Here is a 23,829-nt window from a genome sequence, read left to right on the forward strand (position 1 = left end):
ACAACAAGGTTCCTGGCTGTGGAGACCTCAACCTTAATTGAAAGATCCCATTTTGTAAGTTAATATTTTCCTCCTTGGGGGGCAGAAAAATGGCTGTGGAAGGGGTAGCGGAGGAGATAACAGTGGTGATGCATTCCAAGATGGCTTGTGTGCAAAGCATTTATAACTGAAATCTGGGCAATTCTGAACATTCAAGAAAACTGAACTTTTAGGGGGGCCGGATGTTGGAGAGTGCTGGTTGCAGTTTGCGAGTGGATGGTGATACAGAGCAGTGGTCAAGCATCCCTGAGCAAAATATCTTCCTGTGCTTTACTCTAGTGATTCTGCTTGAATGACCAATGGGTCTTAAAGGCAGGAGCACAGTAAAGCACAATAGCCCAAATATTTAATATGTCCAAATATTTAATATATATATTTGCAACATATTGCGCTCTCTCTCTCTCTCTCTCTCTCTCTCTCTCTTGCAATATTGCAATCTTTAACATCTCCAATTTGTTTGTTATTTTAAAAAATTTCAGGAAGAGTGTCTTCTTTCCATTATCAAATTACTCAACCATTCTCTGTCTATCAACCTCAAATAATGGACAATGAAAAAACAAATGACTTATTGTCCCTATACTGCCAGACCCACAAGGGCAGATCCTATTGGAAAATGGAAAGTTCTATCGGGCCCATCATACAGGCTCTCCTATACTTGGGAAAGGTTAACAGATTTAAGTACTCCAGCATACTTTGTGGAGAAATAACTGAAAAGAGGGTGGAGCCAACTCTCTGTGCTCTATTGTGCACACTATTGTGATTTAATAAAAGCAAGCTTTTAAAAATCTGCTGTTGTTACATTTCACAGGGTCCAGACGGTAAGCCCGGCCTACCAGGATTTCCTGTAAGCCCTACATTTTAAGTTTTTAAAATCGTAAATATGTACTTGCTCTTATGAACATTTTAGCTTTTGCTGTGGTGTTAAATTTACATAGTGCCTGGCATATTCTCAGAGGCCATTGAAATAAGGCCATAAGATCAAATGAGATCATAAGGAGACTTTGATGAGAACTAGAGAGAAGCTTGTACAATTGTTTAGGATGTCAGTGGCGACTCAAGCAGATTTTTGGGGAGCTAGCCACTAACCCACACAGAATTTTCCCTTGCTGGCCCAGTACAGTTTCCCGCTGACCCCACTGTACCAGGATTCCCAGTGGGAAAATTAAAGAGGACAAACGGATTTGAGGGGTTAGGATCTAGGCCAGAGCATAATCCATAGGGTTGCCATCCTCCAGGTGGCCCCGGAGATCTCCCGCTATTACAAGTAATCTCTAGATAATCAATATCAGTTTCCCTGGAGAAAATGGCTGCTTTGGAGGGTGGACTGTATGGCACTGTACCGTGCCGAGGTCCCTCCCCTCCCCTTCCCAAACCCTGTCCTCCCCAGGCTCCACACCCAAAATCTCCAGGTATTTCCCAATCCAAAACTGGCAACCCTTATAATCCACCCAAGCCTGGATTGATAACTAGGAATGCCAGGTCCCTCTTTGCCACTGGCGGGAGGTTTTCGGGGCAGAACCTGAGGAGGGTGTGGTTTGGGGAGGGACTTCAATGCCATAGAATCCAATTGCCAAAGCAGCCATTTTCTCCAGGTGAACTGATCTCTATCGGCTGGAGATCAGTTGTAATAGCAGGAGATCTCCAGCTAGTACCTGGAGGTTGGCAACCCTATTGATAACTGAGGCACACCTTATAGGTATGAGATGGTTTGCTTTTTCAAGTGAAAGAGAGCAAGGTTTATTTCAGACAAAGAACCACAACAATTAACACTAAACCAGGAGTTGTGGGGTATTAGGTTTTACACAATATGTGCCTCTGGAAAAGACACTCTCAGGCATGTTTATAACAGATCTACTTTAGATTTACTTCAGTGGCCTCAGAAGAGGGTAACTGTTTAGGATTGCACTGTAAGTTATACTACAGGCCCAGCCCAGCCCTGCTGGCTTCCTGTAACGTCTCAGTAGGGCTGTTGAAAAAAAAAAATCGGTATAGTTCGGATTCGGCTGAATTCGGCCCGTCTGGATTCGGGATATGCCAAAGTCCGAACTCCCCCGCTTCGGGTCCGTGCAATTCGGCGCGAATTCAAAGTTTGGGAAAAAAATTCGGCCGAATAAAGCCATTAAAAACACAACCGCGCCTTTCCGCGGCTCCGGGGGGGCATTTTTGGGGGTAGAGGTCCCACACTTTCAGCGGAGCTTCAAAGGACCCTTCTTGCAAGACCCCCCAAGTTTTGTAAAGATTGGGTCAGGGGGGGCTGAGATATGGGCCCCGAAAGGGGTCCCCCCCACCCTTAATGTGCATCTCTGAGCAGAGCTTGCCGCCCACGCACAAAGCTCCCAGCCCCGACAAACAGCTGAGCTGTGGGGAGCAAGGGCGGGGCAGGTGAGAAGAAGTTTGCAAAGCAACACAACTGCAAAGCACCCAACCATGCAAAGCAACACGTTTGCAACCATGCAAAGCAACACCTGACACCTGGGAGTTTGCAAACCATGGAAAGGGACAGAGGCAGCTAGCTATGCATAATGAGCAGGAGGGAGTGGAATTTCCCCTTTTGCATCGGACTCGGGACCAGGCAAATGCATTCTTTAAGTCACCATTTGAAAACCAGTTTTGAGCAAGAATCAAAATAGACCTAACCGATCTTATGAATGAGGGAAAACCTGAGGACACACAACTGAAGCCCCCCCCTCAAACCAGGGAGAGAGAGACTCAAGGGGCACACACACCCCAGACAGAACGGGCGAAAGCCCCCTTTGGCTTCCCCCCCCCACAGAAACTGCTCCCTCCCCACACACACACAGACTCTGCTTCCCCCCCCCCACACACACACAGGAGAAAAATTATAGATTAAAGCCCCCAAAGGGTCTTACTGTGGCTGTCTTCTGTTCCATCAGGAGGGGCTGGGAGGACTGGGTAATCCAATATGATTCTATTTAAGCACGGGAGGTTTTGCCTTGGATTTGCCACTCTCGAGATGCATACAGGATCGGGTGATCCATTCATCCCAATAGGGAAAAGGGGAAAGCCCATATCTCGGGACCCCCTGACCCAATGTTTACAAAACTTGGGGGGTCTCTTAAGAAGGCTCGTCTGAAGCTCCACTGAAAGTTTGGGGTCTCTACTCCCAAAAATGCGCCCCCTGCAGCCATGGAAAGAAGCAAATGTGCACACGCACACACCCCACGAGGATTTCTCTCTCTCTCCCCGGCCGGGCCGCGCAGCAGCTGATTCCTCCCGTACTCAATCCTTACTGATTGGTTAGAAGAAGACCCAGCTTGGCCACCTATTGGCCGGGGGAGAATGCTGCTTACTGACGGTTATGCTGCTGCACCCCGAATTTGCCGAATTTATTTGTGAACTCCCGAACTCACTGAATTCGGCTCCCCCGTTTTCCCGCCATTTTTGAGTTCGGTTCCTCCCGAACTAAAACCCGCCGAATCAGGGCAAAATTCTGCTGTTTTTTCGGTTTGGGCCGAACCGAATCGACAGCCCTACGTCTCAGTACCCTCAAGCAGGGAAGCTTAACTAAAGGCCTTTTATGAAGGGACAATTTGCTCGCATTTTCCAGATGCTGCTTTAGCCAGAATCTTGGAAATGCGGGCAAAACAAGGGGGGAGAGCAAGGCAGCCTCTGACAGATGGAAAAGGCATGCCTAATTGAAAGGAAGCCCCGAAGCATTTGGTGAGGTAACCATGGGGAAACGTCCCTGTATAAAAGGCCAAAGAGCTGATATCCCCTCGGATCTTTAATTCCCACTCCTGTTAGACTAACTCTTTTTTTCTCAGCCCTCCAAACCTAACTTCTCTCAACCTTCAAAATCTAATTTCTTCTGACTAAAACGTCCCCCATTAGAACTTAACTTTCCCCAGTCGCAATCCTATTTACTGACAGAGTACAGCTCTGCTTGGCTACTGTGTCTCTAGGGTATATTTCTGTGGTCAACCTTTCACAGTGACGGCTCACCACTGTTCTTGACATCTTGATTTATGGGGCAGCCAAAGAAATGCATCCTCTTACATAGTGCTGATAATAGTTGTAATGAGGATGTTCAATGAGCAAGGCATTTGATCAAGAAATATAATATAGCACTGAATTTGAAGATCCAACCTGGAGCCAATTATGGGGAGGGGGGTTTAAAGCACTGTGTTGACATGCAGGAAGAGAGGACTGAAGCCTCTCTTCATCCCCACCACAAATCACTTTTTAAAGTTTTTCACCCTTTGGGGATTATTTGCCATCTTGGCTCCAGTCCAGGAGAAAAACTGATTAAAGCATGGGTTTAGGGGACAAAGTATCAACAGGAGAGGTTCCACTCCCCCCTCCCATCTATCCTTGTTGAGTTTTAGGCCCCCAACTACCTCATACCCCTTCCTCACTCTGTATAAGTATTTAGCAGCACCCCAGTTCCAGGTGCAGGGTCTGCTGCTGCCCCGTCTACTCTAGCAATGTTCAGAAGCTTCTTAATATTCCTTCTGCTTATAAACAGGCATCTGCTCTTCTTCTAGGGCCCGAAGGGACCAAAAGGTGACATGGGGCTACCTGGGCTACCAGGAGAAAAAGGAAAGCAGGTAAGAAGAAAGAGCTGACAACAGAAAGAGCAACAATCCTCTATTTAGAAATGTGAAGCACTTACTAATTAACATTTTCTTCCTTTTGCAGAAGGAGAAGGATAACCTGGTGGCCTTTTTCAGTGACAGGCTACCCAGACTAGGGGGGTGCGGAAGATCTGGGAGTCTTAGAGCAGGTAGTGGTACGGGACTGGCTATCTGGGCCACCTGATTTTCCCAGGAGTGTTCTGGGCGGTTTCCACAAGTGTCCCAGCTTGGACTACCTGCCAAGTTGCCAACCCCAGATTAGGAAATCCCTGGAGATTTGGGTGGGGTTTCAGGAGGGAAAGGACCTCAGTGAGCTCAATTCCATAGTGTCCACACTCTGAAGCAGCCACTTTCTCCAGGGAAACTGATCCCTGTAGTCTGGAGATCAGTTGTAATTCTGGGAGAACTCCTGCAGTTTGGAAACCCTACTGCCTACAGTTTCTGCCTCCATCCAGCAGTCCTCTACTACCCAACTCGTATTTCCTGCAGCCACACAGCAGCTACAGGGAATGGCTTTTTAAAAATGAAGGTGAGCTAGAGGGCTTGGAATGGCACCACACTGGAAGAAGGCCTCCTGCCTTCTCTCCCCAAGCTGTTTTCCCATGCAGAAACAGTGCCAGCTCTGGGTTGCAGAATACCTGGAGATTTTGGGGATGGAGCCTGAGGAGGGTGGGTTTTCGGGAGGGGAGGGACTTCAATGCCATAGAATCCAACTGCCAAAGCGGCCATTTTATCTGAGGGAACTGATCTCTGTTGCCTGGAGATCAGTTGTAATAGTGGGAGATCGCCAGCCACCACCTGGAAATTGGCAACCCTAGCAGGGGGGTATTTCCCCATTTTTGCTGCCCCACGTGCACAGAATACTCCATGGGTAACAGCAAAAACAGGGAAATAACCCCCCCGCGCGCGCACACACGCTGTTTCGGTGTGGGAAAATGGCTTGGGGGGAAGGCAGGAGCCCTTCCTCTCGCAATGGCCTTTATTTTAAAGAAGCCATTCCCCTCAGTTGTTGTGTGGCTGCAGCCCGAACATGTAGTTTGAAAAGCCTGAACATGTAGTTTGGCTGTAGTGGTGCAGAGAACCAGGGCTCAGTTTGTGGGGCACCTGGGAGCACTTGGTGCTAAAAAAAACCCACAATCTAACAAGGCTGAAAGTACCCCAAATAATCAAAATTGGATTAAAAATGTATTGGTTTGGGCAGCAAGAGGGAAAAATTGTTTTGTTGTGGGATAAAATCCATCTGCTTGATGAGACTCCTTTTCTGGAAATGTTTCTTATTTTAACTAGTGGGAGAAATCCATACTGTCTCCTGCTTGTGTGATTTCTTCAGCTTTTCTTGATTTTCAGGATTGTGCATATTTACAATTCATAGAATAGGGCAAAGAAACACTTTTATATTTAGAAATGTGTTTCTTTTGTTCTTTTACAGTTGATTACTATAATTTGCAGAGCATGACTATATTTTTTCTTTTAAAAAAAATAGATTTTACTCCAGGAGTCTAGAGTTCTGGGGAAAGACATCTTAAATTTTGCCTTGAGAGAATTCAGATCTGTCTTTGAAATTTTTCATTGTATATTCTTTTCCATAAATGTAGTTAATCTGCATGCTTTCTTTTGGCTGTATATTACTTGAGGGGGTGCTGTGATGCAGTTTGCTTTCCAGTTTGCACTCTGAAAGTTAACTGGACACATAATGCTAAAGGGCTGTGTAGCACTACAGAGAGTTGCTGTGTGTTTCCCACCTGAGAGTAAATCACAATACACAAAGGCCTTTTATGCATTTCTGTTTCCCTGTCGGTCATCCCTCCAACAACTTCAGGTCTTTGTTTTGGTTGTGCATACCATTTCCGACTTCAGAGGTGGCTTTGCTCTCCCCCTGCATTTTCCCATGTTTTGTCAGTGTTTTCAAATCTGAGATAAAACAGGTCCCTGAAAACGCAGGGAAAAGCAGGGGGAGAGCGAGGCGACCTCTGACTGTCGGAACCTGCATGCATAATCAAAACAAAGACCCAAAGTTGTTGGAGGGGTGATGGCGAGGGAAACAGCCACGGATAACAGACCAAAGAGTTCTATTGACCATGCCACACCTAAGAAGGTTCATGAATGGACCTAGTTTACCGCACACAACAGCGCAACCTCTTAGCCGCAAAGTGCATAAAAATAAATTACAAAGAGAAAATCGCACCTCTGATTATTTTTTTATTAATAAGTTTTTATTAAAGAAAAAAGAATTATAACATACATACTATCCATTCATCCAGTGTATTGAACCTTCCAAAGGTTCAATATTAGCAACATACTAGCCGCATATCAGTCAATTACTCTTATAAGAAAAAGTAGCTGCTATTATTAAGATCCAAAGTTCTTAACTGATTTTGATATGATATCCCTGAATGTGTTCTTAGTGGTCAGCTGTTCGCCTTCGGTGGCAAAGAACAAAGCCGGGTTGAGCTTTCTTTGACATACGTACATAAGTACCATCAACAGACTTATAGCAACCCCAGCAGGGGGCTTTCAAGGCAAGTGAGAATCAGAGGTGGTTTGCCGTTGCCTTCCTCTGCAGAGCCTTGCTTGGTTGTCTCCCTTCCAAGCATTGACCCTGCTTAGCTTCTGAGATCTGACGAGATCAGGCTATACCATGCCACCTTCCCTCCCATCTTTAGAAGTAGCAAAGAGGAAAAAGACATCCCCACACACACACTGGTTGCATCTCACTTTGCTCTTGCTGGACCGGACCAGAGAGCGTGAGTCAGGGCTCAGGCAGACCCGTACCAGTACAAGCAAGTTTCCCCTACAGTTCACACAGCAGCTCTCTAGGGCTGTTTCAGATCAGTCTTAGAGCAAATCATACCCTGCATGTGCCTGATTTTTATGGAAAAAGAAATGTTGGGTTCTTCATTAATGCAGCTCCCAGGATCGCATGTATTCAATGTGCACCTGACGTTTTGGGTTAGTTTCTGAGGTTCTCTTCCCCATTGCTCTACTGGGGACAGGTCCCAGGTCTTGTTTTTAGAGGAACATTTTCCTGTTCATTGCTACCATGTCAAGAGGTCATTTCCAACCTCCTTCCTAAACAGATTTTGCAACCCTAGTTAGCTCAAGCATGACTTCTTGGCACTTCTCCTCTTGTAGGTGTTGCTGAGCTAGCAGTTACCACGTGATCATTCTGTTACTGTATAGTTCCCTGAATTGCTTGTCAACTCACGCGGTGGGAACTTAAAGAATGATCTGCTGAACTCTTGCCAGCGTTCACCACAATGAACAAACAATTCTTATGATCTCACCATTACCCATGCACACAGGCCAGTACTGTGCCACAGAAAACTTTCTACTCCCCCCCCCCAACTTATACTGCACCCTTTCCCTGGGGTATGAACCTCTGTGCTTTTTGACCCCCTTAGACCTGTCTTAGGATGGGGGAATCTCAGAACCCCTTGATTCTGGGGATCCAGACATGGCATCTGTTCTGGTCTGTGTGTAAAATGTTAACATTCTTTGATTGCTGGAATATCCATCCAGCCCCCCTCCTTTCAGTGGGAGCACCAGGCAGCTTTTGTATGCTTCTCTACAGCTGGAGCATGAGAAGCCTTAAAGCTTAGGACTGTGTGTGTCCTGCCAGATTCTGTGGTGGACAGTAATGGCTCAAAGTCTTCCATCACCATTGCCAGGTCACACATGACCAGGAGATGGGCCCCAGAATCCTCTGCAATTTTATCGTAGGATATGTTGTCCTATGAGCCACAGCAGAAGCAGCATGAGAACCCATTTGCACACATTGCTTCCAGGATGGCTGGCATCCCCTGCATTGCACTGCATTGTTTGTGTCTACATTTGAGTTCAGGGCATCATTATCAGGCATGTGGATTTCTTTGTCATTTTCCATAACTCCCCCCTCTGTCACTCACCTCATGAATAATGAAACTAGTGCATTTGTTGGCCACCAAACTGTCCCTTACTTGTATACATGAGTGGCGGACTCTAATCTGGAGAACCGGGTTTGATTCCCCACTCCTCCACATGAGCGGCAGACTGTAATCTGGAGAACCGGGTTTGATTCCCCACTCCTCCACATGAGCTGCGGACTCTAATCTGGCGAATCAAGTTGGTTTCCCCACTCCTACACGTGAAGGCGAAACAACGGACCAAATGTTCTTGAGATGTCCTTATTATAAGGAGGTTAGATTGAAAAGTTTAAAGCCTCTGCTAGATAGGATTTCTTGTGAAACTGATGAAATCAAACTGGATTTTCTGTTATCGGACAAAAACCAACAGCTATCATGCCAAGTATTCTGCTTTTTGATAAGCAGGATTCGGGGGGAAATAAAATAAAACGATTGTAGTTTAAATGGTCTTATAGGGTTGAAGGTTGCATTCTTAAAAGTTTTAAGACTTGAATTATGTGGTCATTGGATTGAACTGCTGTTTTCCTTTTTTTCTGTAATACTGGTCAATGACCGTAATAAAGTTATGATGATGATGATACACATGAAGCCTGCTGGGTTACCTTGGGCTAGTCACAGTTCTCTCAGAACTCTCCCAGCCCACCTACCTCACAAAGTATCTGTTGTGAGGAGAGGAAGGGAAGGAGATTGTAAGCCTGTTTGATTCTCCTTAAAAAGTAGAGAAAATGGGCATATAAAAACCAACTCTTTTTCTTCTTCACGCTGTTTCAGAAATCCATAGGTATCCGCAGGCTCAAAAAGGTTGGGGACCCTTGTTCTAATGGATAGGATTGTCAGGTCCCTCTTCGCCACCGGTGGGAGGTTTTTGGGGTGGAGCCTGAGGAAGGCGGAGTTTGGGGGGAGGGGAGAGACTTCAGTGCCATAGAGTCCAATTGCCAAAGTGGCCATTTTCTCCAGGTGAACTAATCTCTATCGGCTGGAGATCAGTTGAAATAGCAGGAGATCTCCAGCTTGTACCTGGAGGTTGGCAACCCTACTAAGAGATGGGGTGTTCCACAGCAGCAGGTCAAGGACTAACCAGATGGACGCAACACTTAGCGAGTAACTGGTACGTGTGTAAAATGTACACGGGTCTGGTTAAGCCTTCAGGCCTAATCAGGAGCAATGCTCACGCTGCTGGAAGCATGCCTGTTATCTCTGCTGACGCCGGCGCAGAGCTCCAAGGCTTCTTTTATCGGAGGTTTTGTCTTCCCCACACGCTCTGGGAGAAGATGCTTGTAAATTCCCTGTGCGTCAGCCCGCGTAGTGTTTCAGGTGTTCTTATCTCAGACAGCCACAGGCTCTTCATGGGCTCCTACAACTTGCAAGGAAGGCCCTCGCGTATGGAAGGCACACAAGAAGCCCGGAGGGGGAGGGGCTGAGCAGGGGTCCCACGAGCGCAGAGACCGTCCCCGGACAAACTTTGTCCTGGTGAAAAGTACTGCTCTGACGTTGTGTGTGTGCAGGGGGCTTTAGAACACCCTCCCTTTTGGTCCCAGTCCAAATTAGTCTTCAGAATACTTGGGAAATGACATTTTTAAAATATATATATATATATATATCTGCAAGCTCTGCACATGGAATTCCCAGCACATGTCTAATTTGGCCCTACGACAGCAGGCGAACTTGAGGTGCAGGGTAGATTGAGGAGGGGCCCTAGCTCAGTGGTTGAGCATCTGCTTGACATGCAGAAGGTCCCAGGTTCAATCCCTGGCATCTCCAGTTCAAAGGATCAGGTGACATGAAAGACTTCTGCCTGAGAGCCCAGTTAGCCGCTGTTAGTCTGAGTAGACAATACTGCCCCTTGACGTACTGATGGTCTGATTCAATAGAAGGCGGCTCCTTGTGTTTTGCTTCATTTGGTTTTGCTTTTTAAAAGCCTGCATTGTTGTCACAAGATATGTGAGTTAAGATCTTTTTTCCAAACACCCTACTAAGGACATCTGTTCTCTTCTGTAAAGGAACCAACAAGGTTAGTTCGAGTTAAGTGCCTAAGAAAGAGGCCTCATTGCCAGGGCATTTTGAAAGGGCCAAGCATTCTGCAAACTTTAGCTCCTTCCTTCCCACAACATATGAGGAAGAGATGCTTTCAGAAAAATTGCAGAGCCTTCAGCTTGCTAGAAGTTGCCCTGCTGCTGCCAGTCAGGGGCTATCGGAGTCTGACAGATTTTCAGACACTAGACTATTGTAAGCTGTTGATGGACACAGCAAAGTATAACGCACTTCAGCTCCTCATTGATGGGGATTGGAAGGGACAAAATCAGATGAGAGGTCCTCTCTTAGGCTACTAGTGAAAGCAGCTATGGTGGAGACCTCCCCACATACCCCTTGGCCACAATGGGGAGAGACCAGCTTTGCAACTGGAATTACAGGTGGGCAGATCAGCAAATCAAAAGCTGGCTCAGACATCAGCCTCGCCCCTCCTCCTTTTAATTTTTTTAACATTGCCACGTAAATCCCAATTGTTGGTAATCTTTGGGTTTTTTTTTTTTTAAAAAGGTAAATAAAAAATGGAAAACATCTTGGGAGTGATTTCTTGTGGTACGTTGGTAGGGGTGGGGAGCAGATAACCAAACTCTGTGCCTTTGAGATTCTGCTGCAGACTTACAAATCAGCCTGTCCTCCCCTGAAGCTTGACCCCTGAGAGTGAGACCCAAAGCAGGTTTGACCGCTGGGAGCTCTATCTACAGAAAATAGCAGGCGTGCGGGGCTATGGTTCAAATTGGGGCTGTGGAGTGAGGTGAAGAGAGAATGTAGCCCTTTCCCTCAGTGCCAATTCCTTGGCCTGAAAAAGCCATGCAGATCTGCTGTTTCATCTTCATGGCTTCTGTGCAGGCATGCATGGGATCTTGCGCAGCGCAACTTGTGCAGCGCAAGCACAGATCCCATGTGTGCCTGCACAGAAGACCACTTGGTGAACAACAGTTACAGGTAAGTGCAACTCTGTTTTTTCCTCCTAGGAGCAAACCTACAGCCCCAATAAGGTGAATAGTAGCTCTGTCGGGGTCTTTCAGTTTCAGAAAATGATGCAGGGGAAACAACAAAACTCTCCCTCTCCACACACATACACCCTGGTCTCAAACTGAATTGGGGCCCTGGATACCTGTTCTTTAGACAGATAAATGCTTGGGAGGCTCTGATTCCCAGTGTCATGTCTGGTTTGGTATATTTGGACCAAATGCAACAAGGACAGTTCCAGATTAGCCCTGACACCCTATAGATCTTTGTTCATTGTATACTACTTTCAGTCTGAATGAATTTGAAATCCTGAATGCTTATGCAATGGGTGGATAGACACGAGGTTTCTTGTTTGTAAACATCCAACAAATTATTCTGTGGCTTTTGTAGGGTGAAAAGGGCGAGCCAGGAGCAATCTTTGCTTCAACAGACTCACTGACAGAACTGATCCAGAGACCAGGACAGAAGGTAGGTTTCTTGTCTTGTTTGTCATTCACTTGCTAGCTCTGTCGGGTAAGGCTATGCTGTATTCTCCTTAACCGGGTCATTCTTGACCCAAGGGGTGATGTCACATCCTGATGTTTACTAGGCAGACTATGTTTTATGGGGTGGTTTGCCATTGCCTTCCCCAGTTGTCTACACTTTACCCCCAGCGAGCTGGGTACTCATTTGACCGACCTCGGAAGGATGGAAGGCTGAGTCAACCTTGAGCTGGCTACCTGAACCTGACTTCCATCGGGATCGAACTCAGGTCGTGAGCAGAGCTTTTGACTGCAATACTGCAGCTTACCACTCTGCGCCATGGGGCTCTTCTTCCTTAATTATTAATGTAACCCTTTTTTCACAGGGTGTGCCTGGAGAAATGGGACCACCTGGGTCAATGGTGAGTTTTCATGTGTTTTTTTTTTAATTGTGTCCATGCTCAGATCACTGTGTTAATACAAACACTGTATTTCAACAGCTGTAGTAAGTTAAGTGAAGGGTAGAATGATCATGGTAGAAAACAAACCTAAAAACTGGACACCCCCCACCCCCCATTAATAGTGTTTTTACATGTATGGCTTGGCTCCCCTCTCCCCGGCCTATAATGAAAACTATGTCAAACTCTGCCCTTCTGTCCTCACTGGCTGCCTCCAGATCTGGAATTCCTGTTCTGAACACCCAGGGCTGATTCAAGGTATTTGGTTGCCCCACATCCATTTCTGGACCCACATGCTGCCGGTTAGGTCTAAGCCAAGCCTCTGCCTCGCTGCTTCAGGGGTTTGATTTGGGCCTGGCTGAGGATGCCAGTTCCTTTGGATCCCTTTTTTTGTGTGCTGTCAAGTCACAGCTGACTTATGTTGACACCGTAGGGTTTTCAAGACAAGAGACATCCCGAAGTGGTTTGCCCTTGCCTGCCTCCGTGTCATGACCCTGGTGTTCCTTGGAGGTTGTCCATCCAAAGACTAAACAGGGCTGACCCTGCTTAGCTTCTGAGATCTGATGAGATCGGGCTAGCCTGCGGCCCCCCAGGTCAGGGTCCCTACTGGGGGAGAAAATGAAGTCAGTTAATTAACCCAACCGCAACAGGCTGCAGCCCTACTGATGGTGTAAAATGCAAGTGAAAATCAGAGCAGTCCAGCAGAAGTTCCTGATTCAGTATCAGTTACCTAGGGTTGGGGCAGATTCGCCGTAGTGGCGCTGCCAAACACCCTGTGCACAAGGGCACCCCTGAAGAATCAGGATCCCAGACATCTCTGCTAAGCAAACTTAACGTGTGGTGTACAGGTTAGAGCATTGGACTAGGATCTGGGAAAACCAGGGTTGAATCCCCACTCTGCCTGGGAAGCTCGCTGGGTGACCTTGGGCCAGTCACACACTCCCAGACTAACCTACCTCACAGGGCTGTTGTTGTGAGGATAAAATGGAGGAGAGGAGAATAATGTCAGCCACCTTGGGTTCCTGTTGGGGAGAAAGGTGGGGCATAAATAGGATTGCCTGCTCCGGGTTGGGAAACACCTGAAGATTTTGGGGGGTGGAGCAAGAGGAGGGTGGGGTTTGGTGAGGGAAGGGACTTCAGTGGGGTATAATGCTATAGAGTCTGCCTTCCAAAGTGTCCATTTTCCCCAGGTGAACTGATCTCTGTCGCCTGGAGATCAGCTGTAATAGTGGGATATCTTCTACCACCTGGAGGCTGGCAACCCTAGGCATAAATGAAATAAATAAATAGCGAAGCAGTTGCACCATAGGGCTGATTGAGTGCCATTTTGCTATGTCACTATGTCACTTTTCAGACAATGTATGTGCTGCGCTCAGGTATGCATACCAAAGTGGAAAGACACATACAGCAAAGACAGCTTGAGAGCCAGTGGAAAAAATTCAGCTTCAAATGAAGCCACGAGCACATTGCATGTTCATAATATCTCCCCACTGCTATTTTCTTTCCCGCTGCTAATCACCTTTTTAACTTTTGTCTTTAGGGACCAATTGGGCCTCCAGGACCTAAAGGAGAACTTGGTTTTCCTGGCCGGCCTGTACGTATAGCACTTTTGATGGCTCCCCCACCCCATCCCGCAGTACTTATATTTGGGCACGAAATCATCTCCTTTTTTCCCTCCAGGGACGCCCTGGCTTAAATGGACTGAGAGGCATAAAAGGTGAACGGGGCGTGACGTTATATGTAAGTTCGAGCTGAATGACGAGTTCTTACTAAATGTTTGAGAAGTCATAACTAGAGTCAGAAAAGGCAAAACAAGACAAAAGTAGTACTGGTTGCCACAATGCTGATTAGTGTGTGGGGTTTGTAAGAGCTGGATGTAGTGATGGTTTTAACAAAAAGCGGGGGAGACAAATTCATGAACTCATGAGAGCTAAGTGGAACTCCCAAGTTCAGAGGCAGTGTACCTGTCAGTTGCTGTTCTTGTGTTCTTATGAATACCTGACTGGCCATGACTGGTGGACGGCATTTGGCTTGGTGAGTCACAAGTTGCATGGGTGTGCCTTTCTTCATATCAGTGAACTGCGCAGACCCTGTGGGGCAGATGGGGGTTGAGAGGCTTTTCTGCACGCCCCTCCTGGGTTTGCACACACTCAGTATAAATAAGTTTTCAGCAAAAAGCTTTGGGAGAGGTATATATCACATTGCGAGTTTCATTTCTCCATCTAAAATGTCGGGTATTGAATTATTCACTCACCTGAATTATGGCAGAACAGAACAAGCCTCTCCAGTTAAGTCTCTTGAGTCTTTCAAGAGCTTCTTCAGTTGTGGAAATAAAAAAACAAAACAAAAGTGAGATTTCAAAGGAGGAAAGAGTAGGCAGAAATCAAACCTCTCACAGGTTTACTGCCTTTGAAACAGCAAGGTTCAAATGTCAGTGTATTTAATGTTTCACAAATGAAAAGCAGTGTGCCCCAGCAGAAGGTGGAATGGGGAGGGCAGAGCTTCCGAAAAGGCCGCTCTTGACGACTCCCCACGCCAACATCGGCTTCCAGAAGTTGTCCTTCACTGTTATGAAGAAAGGGCTCTCTCTGAAAAGCAAACGAAATCCCGCCATTCCAAAGAGATGCGGTAGCCTCCAACGTGTGTGTGCTGGAGGGTCCTGCTGAGCCCCCCACCCACTCGATGGCCACAAGTGGAGAGTCATCTCTGAGTCCTCCTTCTTCTTTTTCTCTTCAGGGCCACCCGGGTGTGCCTGGACCACCTGGACCCCCGGGACCGCCTGGCCGTGTGGTTTACATTAAAGGAGTAAGTACGCTCTTGGGCGCAGTTCGGTTCACATAAACGTGCGAGTCTGCAGTGGAGAACAGTCTAGAGCAGGGGCGTCACTCATTTGTTATGAGGGCCAGATATGATATTAATGTCACTTGGTTGGGCCGAGCCATGCCTCGCCAGCCCAGAGCGAGAAGGGGGGTGGCTGTCTTGGCTGTCTTGTGGGACGGATAACACCTCTTAAGGGGCCGAATCCAGCCCCTGGGCCGTATGTTTGACACCCCTGATCTACAGGATAAGATCTTCCAGTGGCCATTAGCCATGTCAGCTAAAGGCCGCTCTCTCACCCAGATGTACGGTTGCCAGGTTGCTTGGATTGGTGGGCAATTGCCGGCTCGGCAGTGGGGATTGTGCACGACTGCACTAACGTGATTACATCACTTCTGGTTTACACCTGGAAGCACCGCATCACAACAGGCCACTTTACCACTCAAACCCCAGCATGGTTTGAGTGGTAAAGTAGCCCGTCACGATGCGGCGCTTCTGGGTGTAAACCGGAAGTGCCATAATTGCGTTGGCGCAGCTGCACACAATCCCCGCCCCAGCTCCACCCGAAAAACCCACCGCCGGAAGAGAGGGGGGACCTGGCAACCCTACCCAGACAGTGTACCTCTGACCAGCAAGGAGGGATGGTCACTTCCATCTTGCTCTGCTGGTGAGCTCCCCAAGGGCTGGCCACTGGTGGACACAAAATGTAGCAACAGAGAAACCCGTGGCCTGATCCAGTACTGGCAGGTTGTACACAAGATTCAGGGCCAAACACTTCAACAATATTTGACAGCTGTTACCTTCTGGTTACCTAGGAAGAGTGGTGGAAGACAGTTAATGGAAGATGCTTTCCTAAGGCCCAAACACAAATCCACTGAACTGTCGCCTGAGAGGTGTTTTGGAGGGAATAAATGGGAGGTGGGTGAGGAAGGGTTAAGGCCCAAATCACCTGTGCTTCTGAGTGGGCTTTTCAGCCTCTGTCTCCAGGTGGGTCCTGGAGATCTCCTAGAATTATATCTGATCTCCAAAGGACAGAGATCAGCACCCTGGGAGAAAATGGCTGCTTTGGATGATGGGCTATATGGTATTATATACTCTGCAGAGGTCCAAACCCCACCCTCCCCAGGCTGCACCCCCAAATCTCCAGGAATTTCCCAACCCAGAGCTGGCAAACCTACTGTGGTTTATGGGCAACAGAGAAAATCAATTTGAAATGGGCTTGAATTGAAATTTTGAATCAGTCAATGGCCATTTGGGAAGATTTAAGGACAATCACGTTTAGACCATCCTGTATTTTACAATGTGTGTGTGTGTGTGTGGATTTGGTCTATCTTCTGGCCTGCAAAAGAGCTTTAAGAAAGAGGGATGGGCATCCAGTTTCCATTACATGCACATGCACGTGAACACATTGTTTGATCCCTGAGAAATGTACCTTATTCACACATCATTCCTGGAGTTATTATATGAGCCACTGTATCATTCAATGCCCGGCTAAGAAATCATTGTTTTTTTCCTCATGATGTTTTTTGTTCGTTCACGAGGGATACGATCAGACATTTTTTATTAACTTATTGTTTTTAAAAAGTCATTATTTACTATATGTATTTATTTTCCTGTCTATTTATTTTAAATAGACAGTATTCCCGATTTCTCCCAGGCCTCAGTGCAAGACACCAGTAAGTCATCTACCGTATACATGTTTCATATTGTGGTGTGTATGTGTATGTGTATGTGTGCACATGGCAACCAGTTCCCTGGGTGGATATTAATCAGCCTGTCCTGTTACAGTATATAGTTGACCTGCATATGTTGGCTACATTGCTAGCCTGGGCAGCCCTTCTGAATGTACAGAAAATCAAATTCACACTTGGCAGGGAACAAGATCAACAGTGCAGAAGAAGAAGAAGAGTTGGTTTTTATATGCCAACTTTCTCTACCACTTAAGATAGAATCAAACCAGCTTACAATCACTTTCCCTTCCCCTCCCCACAACAGACACCCTGTGAGGTAGGTGAAGCTGAAAGAGTGTGACTAGCCCAAGGTCTGGATGGCCCAGGCTAGCCTGATTTCGTCAGATCTCAGAAGCTAAGCAGGGTCAGCCCTGGTTAGTATTTGGATGGGAGACCACCAAGGAATACCAGGGTTGCTGTGCAGAGGAAGGCACTGGCAAACCACCTCTGTTAGTCTCTTGCCATGAAACCCCCCCCCCAAAAAAAGGGGTCGCCATAAGTCGGCTGCGACTTGACGGGACTACACACACACACACACAGCCCAAGGTCACCCAGCTGGCTTCATGTGTAGGAGTGAGGAAACAAATCCAGTTCGCCAGATTAGCCTCCACTGCTTATGTGGAGGAGTGGAGAATCAAACCCGGTTCTCCAGATCAGAGTCCACTGCTCCAAACCACTGCTGTTAACCACTACACTACGTTGGCTCAACAAAGTACAGTCAACAAACATCTGAAGGAAGTGCCTTCCCAGTTTGCTCTCTAGGGATTTCCCAAAGTGGCAAGCCTGACTTCTGCTTACTCTCGTGGTGAAAGACAAATGTATTCACCATCCGTTGTCTTCATTTCCAAAGAATTCTCAGAAGGCAGGCCCAAAAGATGTCTACAGACATTCTTTTCTGGTGGTGGCAGCTGCCATGCTTTTGGACTCAGCAACAGAGTCCCACCGTATGGATCATCAGACGCAAACAAAAAAACAACGCAGATTCATAATGCTATGTCAGCTTTACTCCGATGCCTTCATCTGGAGAATATGAAGAGAAGTAAAGATCACGCACCCTGATCTGAATGGCCCAGGCTAGCCCAATCTTGTTAGATCTTGGAAGCTAAGCAGGGTCGGCCTTGGTTAGTACTTGGATAGGAGTTCACCAAGGAAGTCCAGAGTCACTATACAGAGGCAGTCAAAGGCAAACCACTTCCGTTCTTGCCTTGAAAAACCTTTGGAGTCACCATAAATCAGCTACAGCTAGACAGCACTTTCTATCACCACCCTCTTCTTCCTTTGCCCTGACCTGGATAACCCAGGCTAGACTCGGATGCTAAGCAGGGTCAGCCCTGGTTAGGACTTGGATGGGAGTGCCACCAAGGAAGTCCAGGGCTGCTATGCAGAGACAGGCAATGGCAAACCACCTCTGTCCGTCTCTTGCCTTGAAAACCCCACAGGGTCACCATGAGTGGGGCTGTGAGTTGATGGCAAAAAAAACCAACCCACACATTTCTAATAGGCATATATAACCACAAAAGTACATATCTCAGGTTGTTCAGCATTTTGCTTTATGTACAGCAGCTGTTGTTGCTGTTTTTTAATCCTCATGTCATGGCATAACAGTTCTTACCTTGCCACTATATGTACACCCAAGGTTTCCAGTTTCGGATTCCTACCAAGCTGCCAGTTTTCATCGGCCTAAAGTCAGCTGTTGCTGGCTACAGATCATGTTGGCTACAGATCAGCTTTGTATTGTAACATGATCAAACACAGGCCCATGTATGTCAGTGAGGACAGGTAACAGTCTAGTGCGGTATGCCTTTTTTGATCCTTGACTGTCTCCTTACTAACACCGCATGCCAAATGTGTGCCTCCAGGCTTGGAGGACCAAACCTTTAAGATAACAGAGTGGTGATCAAATATTTACATGCTCAAAAAACAACAACACCAAGGCTTAAGAGAAACATAAATAAAAGTGTAGCCGTTTGGCTTAAAATTCTTTTGACATTAGTCTTGCTTCACCTAGCAAACAAGACCCTAAGTTGTCTTAAAGTATTTGTTGCCCTTGAGGGGACAATGAACATCACTTTATAGTAGGGTTATTTTATCTCGTAATTTTCTTTCAACCTTCAGTGTATTGTATCGCTTTTTTCATATAGGTTGTTTAAAAAAATATTTTAAAGGAAGCATTCCACGTTAAGAGAGCCAGCGTGGGGTAGTGATTAAGAGCAGTGGTTTGAAGCGGTGGATTCTGATCTGTAGAACCGGGTTTGATTCCCCACTCCTCCACATGAGTGGTGGAGGCTAATCTGGTGAACTGGATTTGTTTCCCCACTCCTACACATGAAGCCAGCTGGGTGACCTTGGGCTAGTCACAGCTCTCTCAGCCCCACCTACCTCACAGCATGTCTGTTGTGGGGAGGGGGAGGGAAGGTGATTGTAAGCCGGTTTGATTCTTCCTTAAGTGGGAGAAAAAGTCAGCATATAAAAACCAACTCTTCTTCTTAACATGAATGCACATGCTAGCAATTTGAAAGCGCATCCAGTTGCACATCCCCACCTGTTTGGCAATGCTCACCTGAACTATGTTAAACTAGCCAGGTGCCTCTCTTGATGTTCAGGGGGCACTCTGGTAGCAGGGAAGACCCTTCTCAGCCTGAGACTCTGGAGAGCAGCTCCTAGTCACAATGGATGATACCCAGAAAGATGGCCTGATGGCTTGACTCTCCCTCTAAGGCCGCTTCATATGTTTGGGCCTCCAGTTATTATCTATGACTTGCTGCCAATTATCGAAGCTGGATGCGCTGGCAGCAACCATTTATGCCGCATTTATTTTACAATGCTTTAAAATTAAACCCCCTTGTTTCATCTCTAGATATTAGGAAATGCCCTATACCATCATAACCATGGTTTCATTAAAAAAAACAATGACAGTGCTTAGCATTTATAGAGCATCTAGTCCCACTTATTATCTCAGTATCTATAACCCTTTCAAGGTAGGTCAGTGTTATCCCCACATTGCAAGAGAGGGGGGATTAAAGCCGAGAGATGGCGGCTGGCCCAAGTGAATTCACAGCGAACATGAGATTTGAGGCGGGACTTCCCAGCTAGCACTCTTAGCCAGTGTTCTGCAGCAATATTGTCTCCACTGATTGGTAGGGACCCCAAGGGTGGCAAGCAGAGATGTAATAGAGGACCAGCTGGGCATGTGTCCAGAGTGCTGATACAGCTGCAAAAAAAGTCGAACAGGGTTCTAGGCTGCATTCATAAAAGTCCAGTCTCCAAGCCATGAGAAGTAACTACTCTGCTCTATTCCGTGTTGTCAGACCTCATCTGAAGCACCGTGTTCTGGCTGCCGTGCTTGAAGAAAGGAATAGACAAGTTGGAACAAGTTCCGAGGAGGGCCCAGAAGGTGGTCAGGGCTCAGGAAAACAAGCCCTGTGAGGAAAGGCTGAAGAGATTTGTGTGTTTAGACTGGAGAGGAGAAGACGAAGGGGAGACATAGTACTCCTCAAATACCTAAAGGACTGAGGGTCATATTCGATGAGACAATGTTGGGTGAAGGGAAATAGCTGCTCAGTGGAGCCCCAATTCAGATCAGGCCTGCAGTGCAGGGTGAGAAGAGGGGTCACCCTTAGAGTTGCCAACCTCTAGGTATCACTAGTGATCTCCAGGCAATAGAGATCAGTTTACCTGGAGAAAATGGCTGCTTTGGAAGGTGGACTCTATTGCATTATACCCCACTGAAGTCCCTCCCGTCCCCAAACCCTCCCTCCTCAGGCTCCATCCCCAAAATCTTCTGGTATTTCCCAACACTGAGCTGGCAACCCTAGTCACCCTCCCCCCTTTTGGTTTTACAAATTGAGACTGGCCCCTCCCCAAGCTGTGATTAACCCTGGAAGGGAAAAAAGACAAGCACCCACCCTTTCTGTGTGGGTTACATGCCATCAAGTGGCTTCCGACTCATGGTTACCTCCAAAGCATCCGAGCATTAACAGCCTTGCTCAGGTCTTGCAAACTGAGGGCCGTAGCTTCCTTTATTGGGTCGGTCTATCTATCTCATGTTGGATCTTCCTCTTTTCTTGCTGTCCTCAACTTTTCCTAGCATTATTGTCTTTTCCAGTGAGTCTTGTCTTCTCGTGATGTGACCCTGTTTCCCCTTCCAAGGCTAGTAACTGTGTCAGGGAGTTGGCTTCAATGGGTAAAACTGTATGCCGGAGACAGAGTTAAATTTCTCTCACACACAGTATCATGGCCTTGATCTAAATTGGGTCCATGCATGGTTGTTCTTTCTTTCTTTTTTAAATGCTGGGGAAATCGGTTCATCTGGTTAGACCTCACCTAGAGTATTGTGTTCAGCTTGGGGCACAACAATTTAAGGATGTAGACAAGCTGGAACGTGTCCAGAGGAAGGCAACAAAGATGGTGAGGGGTCTGGAGACCAAGTCCTATGAGGAAAGGTTGAAGGAGCTGGGTATATTTAGCCTGAAGAGGAGAAGACTGAGAAGGGATATGATAACCATCTTCAAGTACTTGAAGGGCTGTCACATATAGAGGATGGTGCAGAGTTGTTTCCTGTTGCCCCAGAAGGTTAGACCAGAACCAACGGGTTGAAATTAGATCAAAAGAGTTTCCGTCTAAACATTAGGAAGAACTTTCTAACAGTTAGAGCGGTTCCTCAGTGGAACAGGCTTCTTCAGGAGGTGGTGAGCTCTCCTTCCCTGGAGGTTTTTAAGCAGAGGCTAGATGGCCATCTGTCAGCAATGCTGATTCTATGACCTTAGGCAGATCATGAGAGGGAGGGCATTTTGGCCATCTTCTGGGCATGGAGTAGAGGTCACTGGGGGTACGGGAGGTAGTTGTGAATTTCCTGCATTATACAGGGACACTTTTCTACCCACTAGATGACCCTGGTGGTCCCTTCCAACTCTATGATTCTATCATTCCCAGTGCCTTTGTCTGGTTTGGCAGTCAGTTATGTTGGTCTTTGGCCTTCGTGCAAGCCCTCCTCCATGTTGCTTCTGTCACAGAGAGCCATTATGACACAGGGATATGATTCAACAGCATGCCCAAAGTTACATTGTGAACACAAAGATGAGGAGTCAAGAGTTTCAGGCTTCTGGTGCCAGTCCCAGAGAAAGCCTCTCTCCATTGTGTCTGTGTACTTAGAAGGTATACCAGTTCGGTCTAATTAGCCACAGAAGCACAAGCACCATCTGTTATCTTCAAATCCCGATTCTGCTCTGTTACTGGGATGATCATCTTACTGACCTAACTGGATTGCTCTAACAACATGGCAACATAACATTTCCTTCAAGCTGCAGGAATGCATGTTGCATGTGGAAGAACCGGTGATGATAAATGTCTGATGGACAGACAGTAGTGTTTTGGCAAGCCGACTAGTATTATACAAAACCTTGCAGTTATCTACTGCGTGAGATGTGATTATGGATTTGGGTCCTTTCAGGAGCATAGCATGAAAAATCTCTCAAGGTACCATTTAGGAGTAAATTTATGTTAATTGCATTCTGAATCTATTTTTCTCTGCCCACATAGGTAAGCACTGCTCATTCAGGAAACCAAGAAGCCACTGACAGTAAGTTTCTTGACAACTTGGCGTCCCAGTTGCTAAACTCTTGTTGGTTTGAATCTTTAGAGTGTGCAGAGTGTGCAATGGCAGGTTTTAGATCACAGATTGGAGGAATCTCCTACCCTCCCCCCATTAATACATTTCATAACCTGGACTAGTCTGAACTGGATCTAGATCAGGCTCCATTTCAGAGTCCAGATTATTCCCAAAACAGTCATGGTGGGTAGAAGTGTCCCCTTTATTCATGGTTCAAAAGATTTCAGTCCTCGTTAGAGTGAACCATTACCATTGCTTTCAGTTGACACTCTGAATTTCAGAGAGAATTTCTGATGTGGTCTCAGTCCCCATGCAAACAGCATCTCTAAAATAACATCTCTTTAACCTTGATTCCACGGAGAACCCTTATGCTGCCCTTCTTCTGAGAAACTCAAGGTGGCATACATAACTCTCTCCTCTGGCATTTTACTTCTAACCTCATGATGCATGTTAGGCTGAGTGAGAGTGATTGGCTGGGGTCACCCTACGAGTTTCTTGGAAGGTGGTCATTTTATACTGGGTCTCTTTGGGCCTAGTCCAACCACTATACAACACTGCCTCTCAGTGTCAGCCAGGGACCTGGACCCATGACTGTGGAACAAAGCCTAGCATTTCACTGCTCTGTATGTCTACCCGCAACCAAGGGTTTCATCACAAAAGAGGGTCTCCAGTCACTGGCCACATCACTGCGACTTTGGGTTTACCTGACATTCTGGGGGGAGTAAAGATGGCTCCATTATCCCAGAAAAGTGCCCACTGCCCTCTCAACAATGCTGGATTTCCCCCTTGGAATAGGAATTTATCTTCTTTGACCAAAGGACCTGCGCCACCGATCACAGGAATCTTCTTTGGAATAATAGGATAATCAATGGGATGATCTCAGGAAGCCAAGCAACAATCGAGTGATCATGTCAAGCTAGTCATCCACTCCCAACAATAAACCATTCATTTTGTCTTTGTAATAAATCTGTGTGCTAGGCGTTTTGCCCAAAAGGGATTTGCCCCTGAGCCTCCATATTCAAACCTCGACAGATAGTTAACCATCCTATGCTTGAAGACCTGGCTCAGTAAGATGGCATAGTCATACCTGCTCCCCAGGAGGGAAAATAATGTTCAGTCTCTGGCTGAAGCAGCTCTGTGGAGCAGAAGTTTAGGATCCAGCAGCATTCAGATACCTGCAGGCATTTTATGGCTTGCCTCCAAGATCTCCAAACTGAGGACG

The 23,829-nt window shown here is 46.7% G+C and overlaps 1 protein-coding gene across 1 annotated transcript in view; it reads left to right on the forward strand.

Annotated features, from left to right (window-relative positions):
* The window catches only part of COL15A1 (collagen type XV alpha 1 chain), a 137,742-nt gene that overhangs the window by 83,247 nt on the left and 30,666 nt on the right, over positions 1-23,829 (forward strand). The window contains exons 23-31 of the mRNA XM_056857583.1: positions 848-883; positions 4,545-4,607; positions 11,924-12,001; positions 12,381-12,416; positions 13,993-14,046; positions 14,133-14,192; positions 15,189-15,257; positions 16,904-16,945; positions 22,538-22,577. Coding sequence (XP_056713561.1) covers positions 848-883; positions 4,545-4,607; positions 11,924-12,001; positions 12,381-12,416; positions 13,993-14,046; positions 14,133-14,192; positions 15,189-15,257; positions 16,904-16,945; positions 22,538-22,577 — 478 coding nt within the window. The remainder of the gene's footprint in view (positions 1-847; positions 884-4,544; positions 4,608-11,923; positions 12,002-12,380; positions 12,417-13,992; positions 14,047-14,132; positions 14,193-15,188; positions 15,258-16,903; positions 16,946-22,537; positions 22,578-23,829) is intronic.

This window comes from Euleptes europaea, chromosome 11 (assembly GCF_029931775.1).
Source record: "Euleptes europaea isolate rEulEur1 chromosome 11, rEulEur1.hap1, whole genome shotgun sequence".
Lineage (NCBI taxonomy): Eukaryota > Metazoa > Chordata > Lepidosauria > Squamata > Sphaerodactylidae > Euleptes > Euleptes europaea.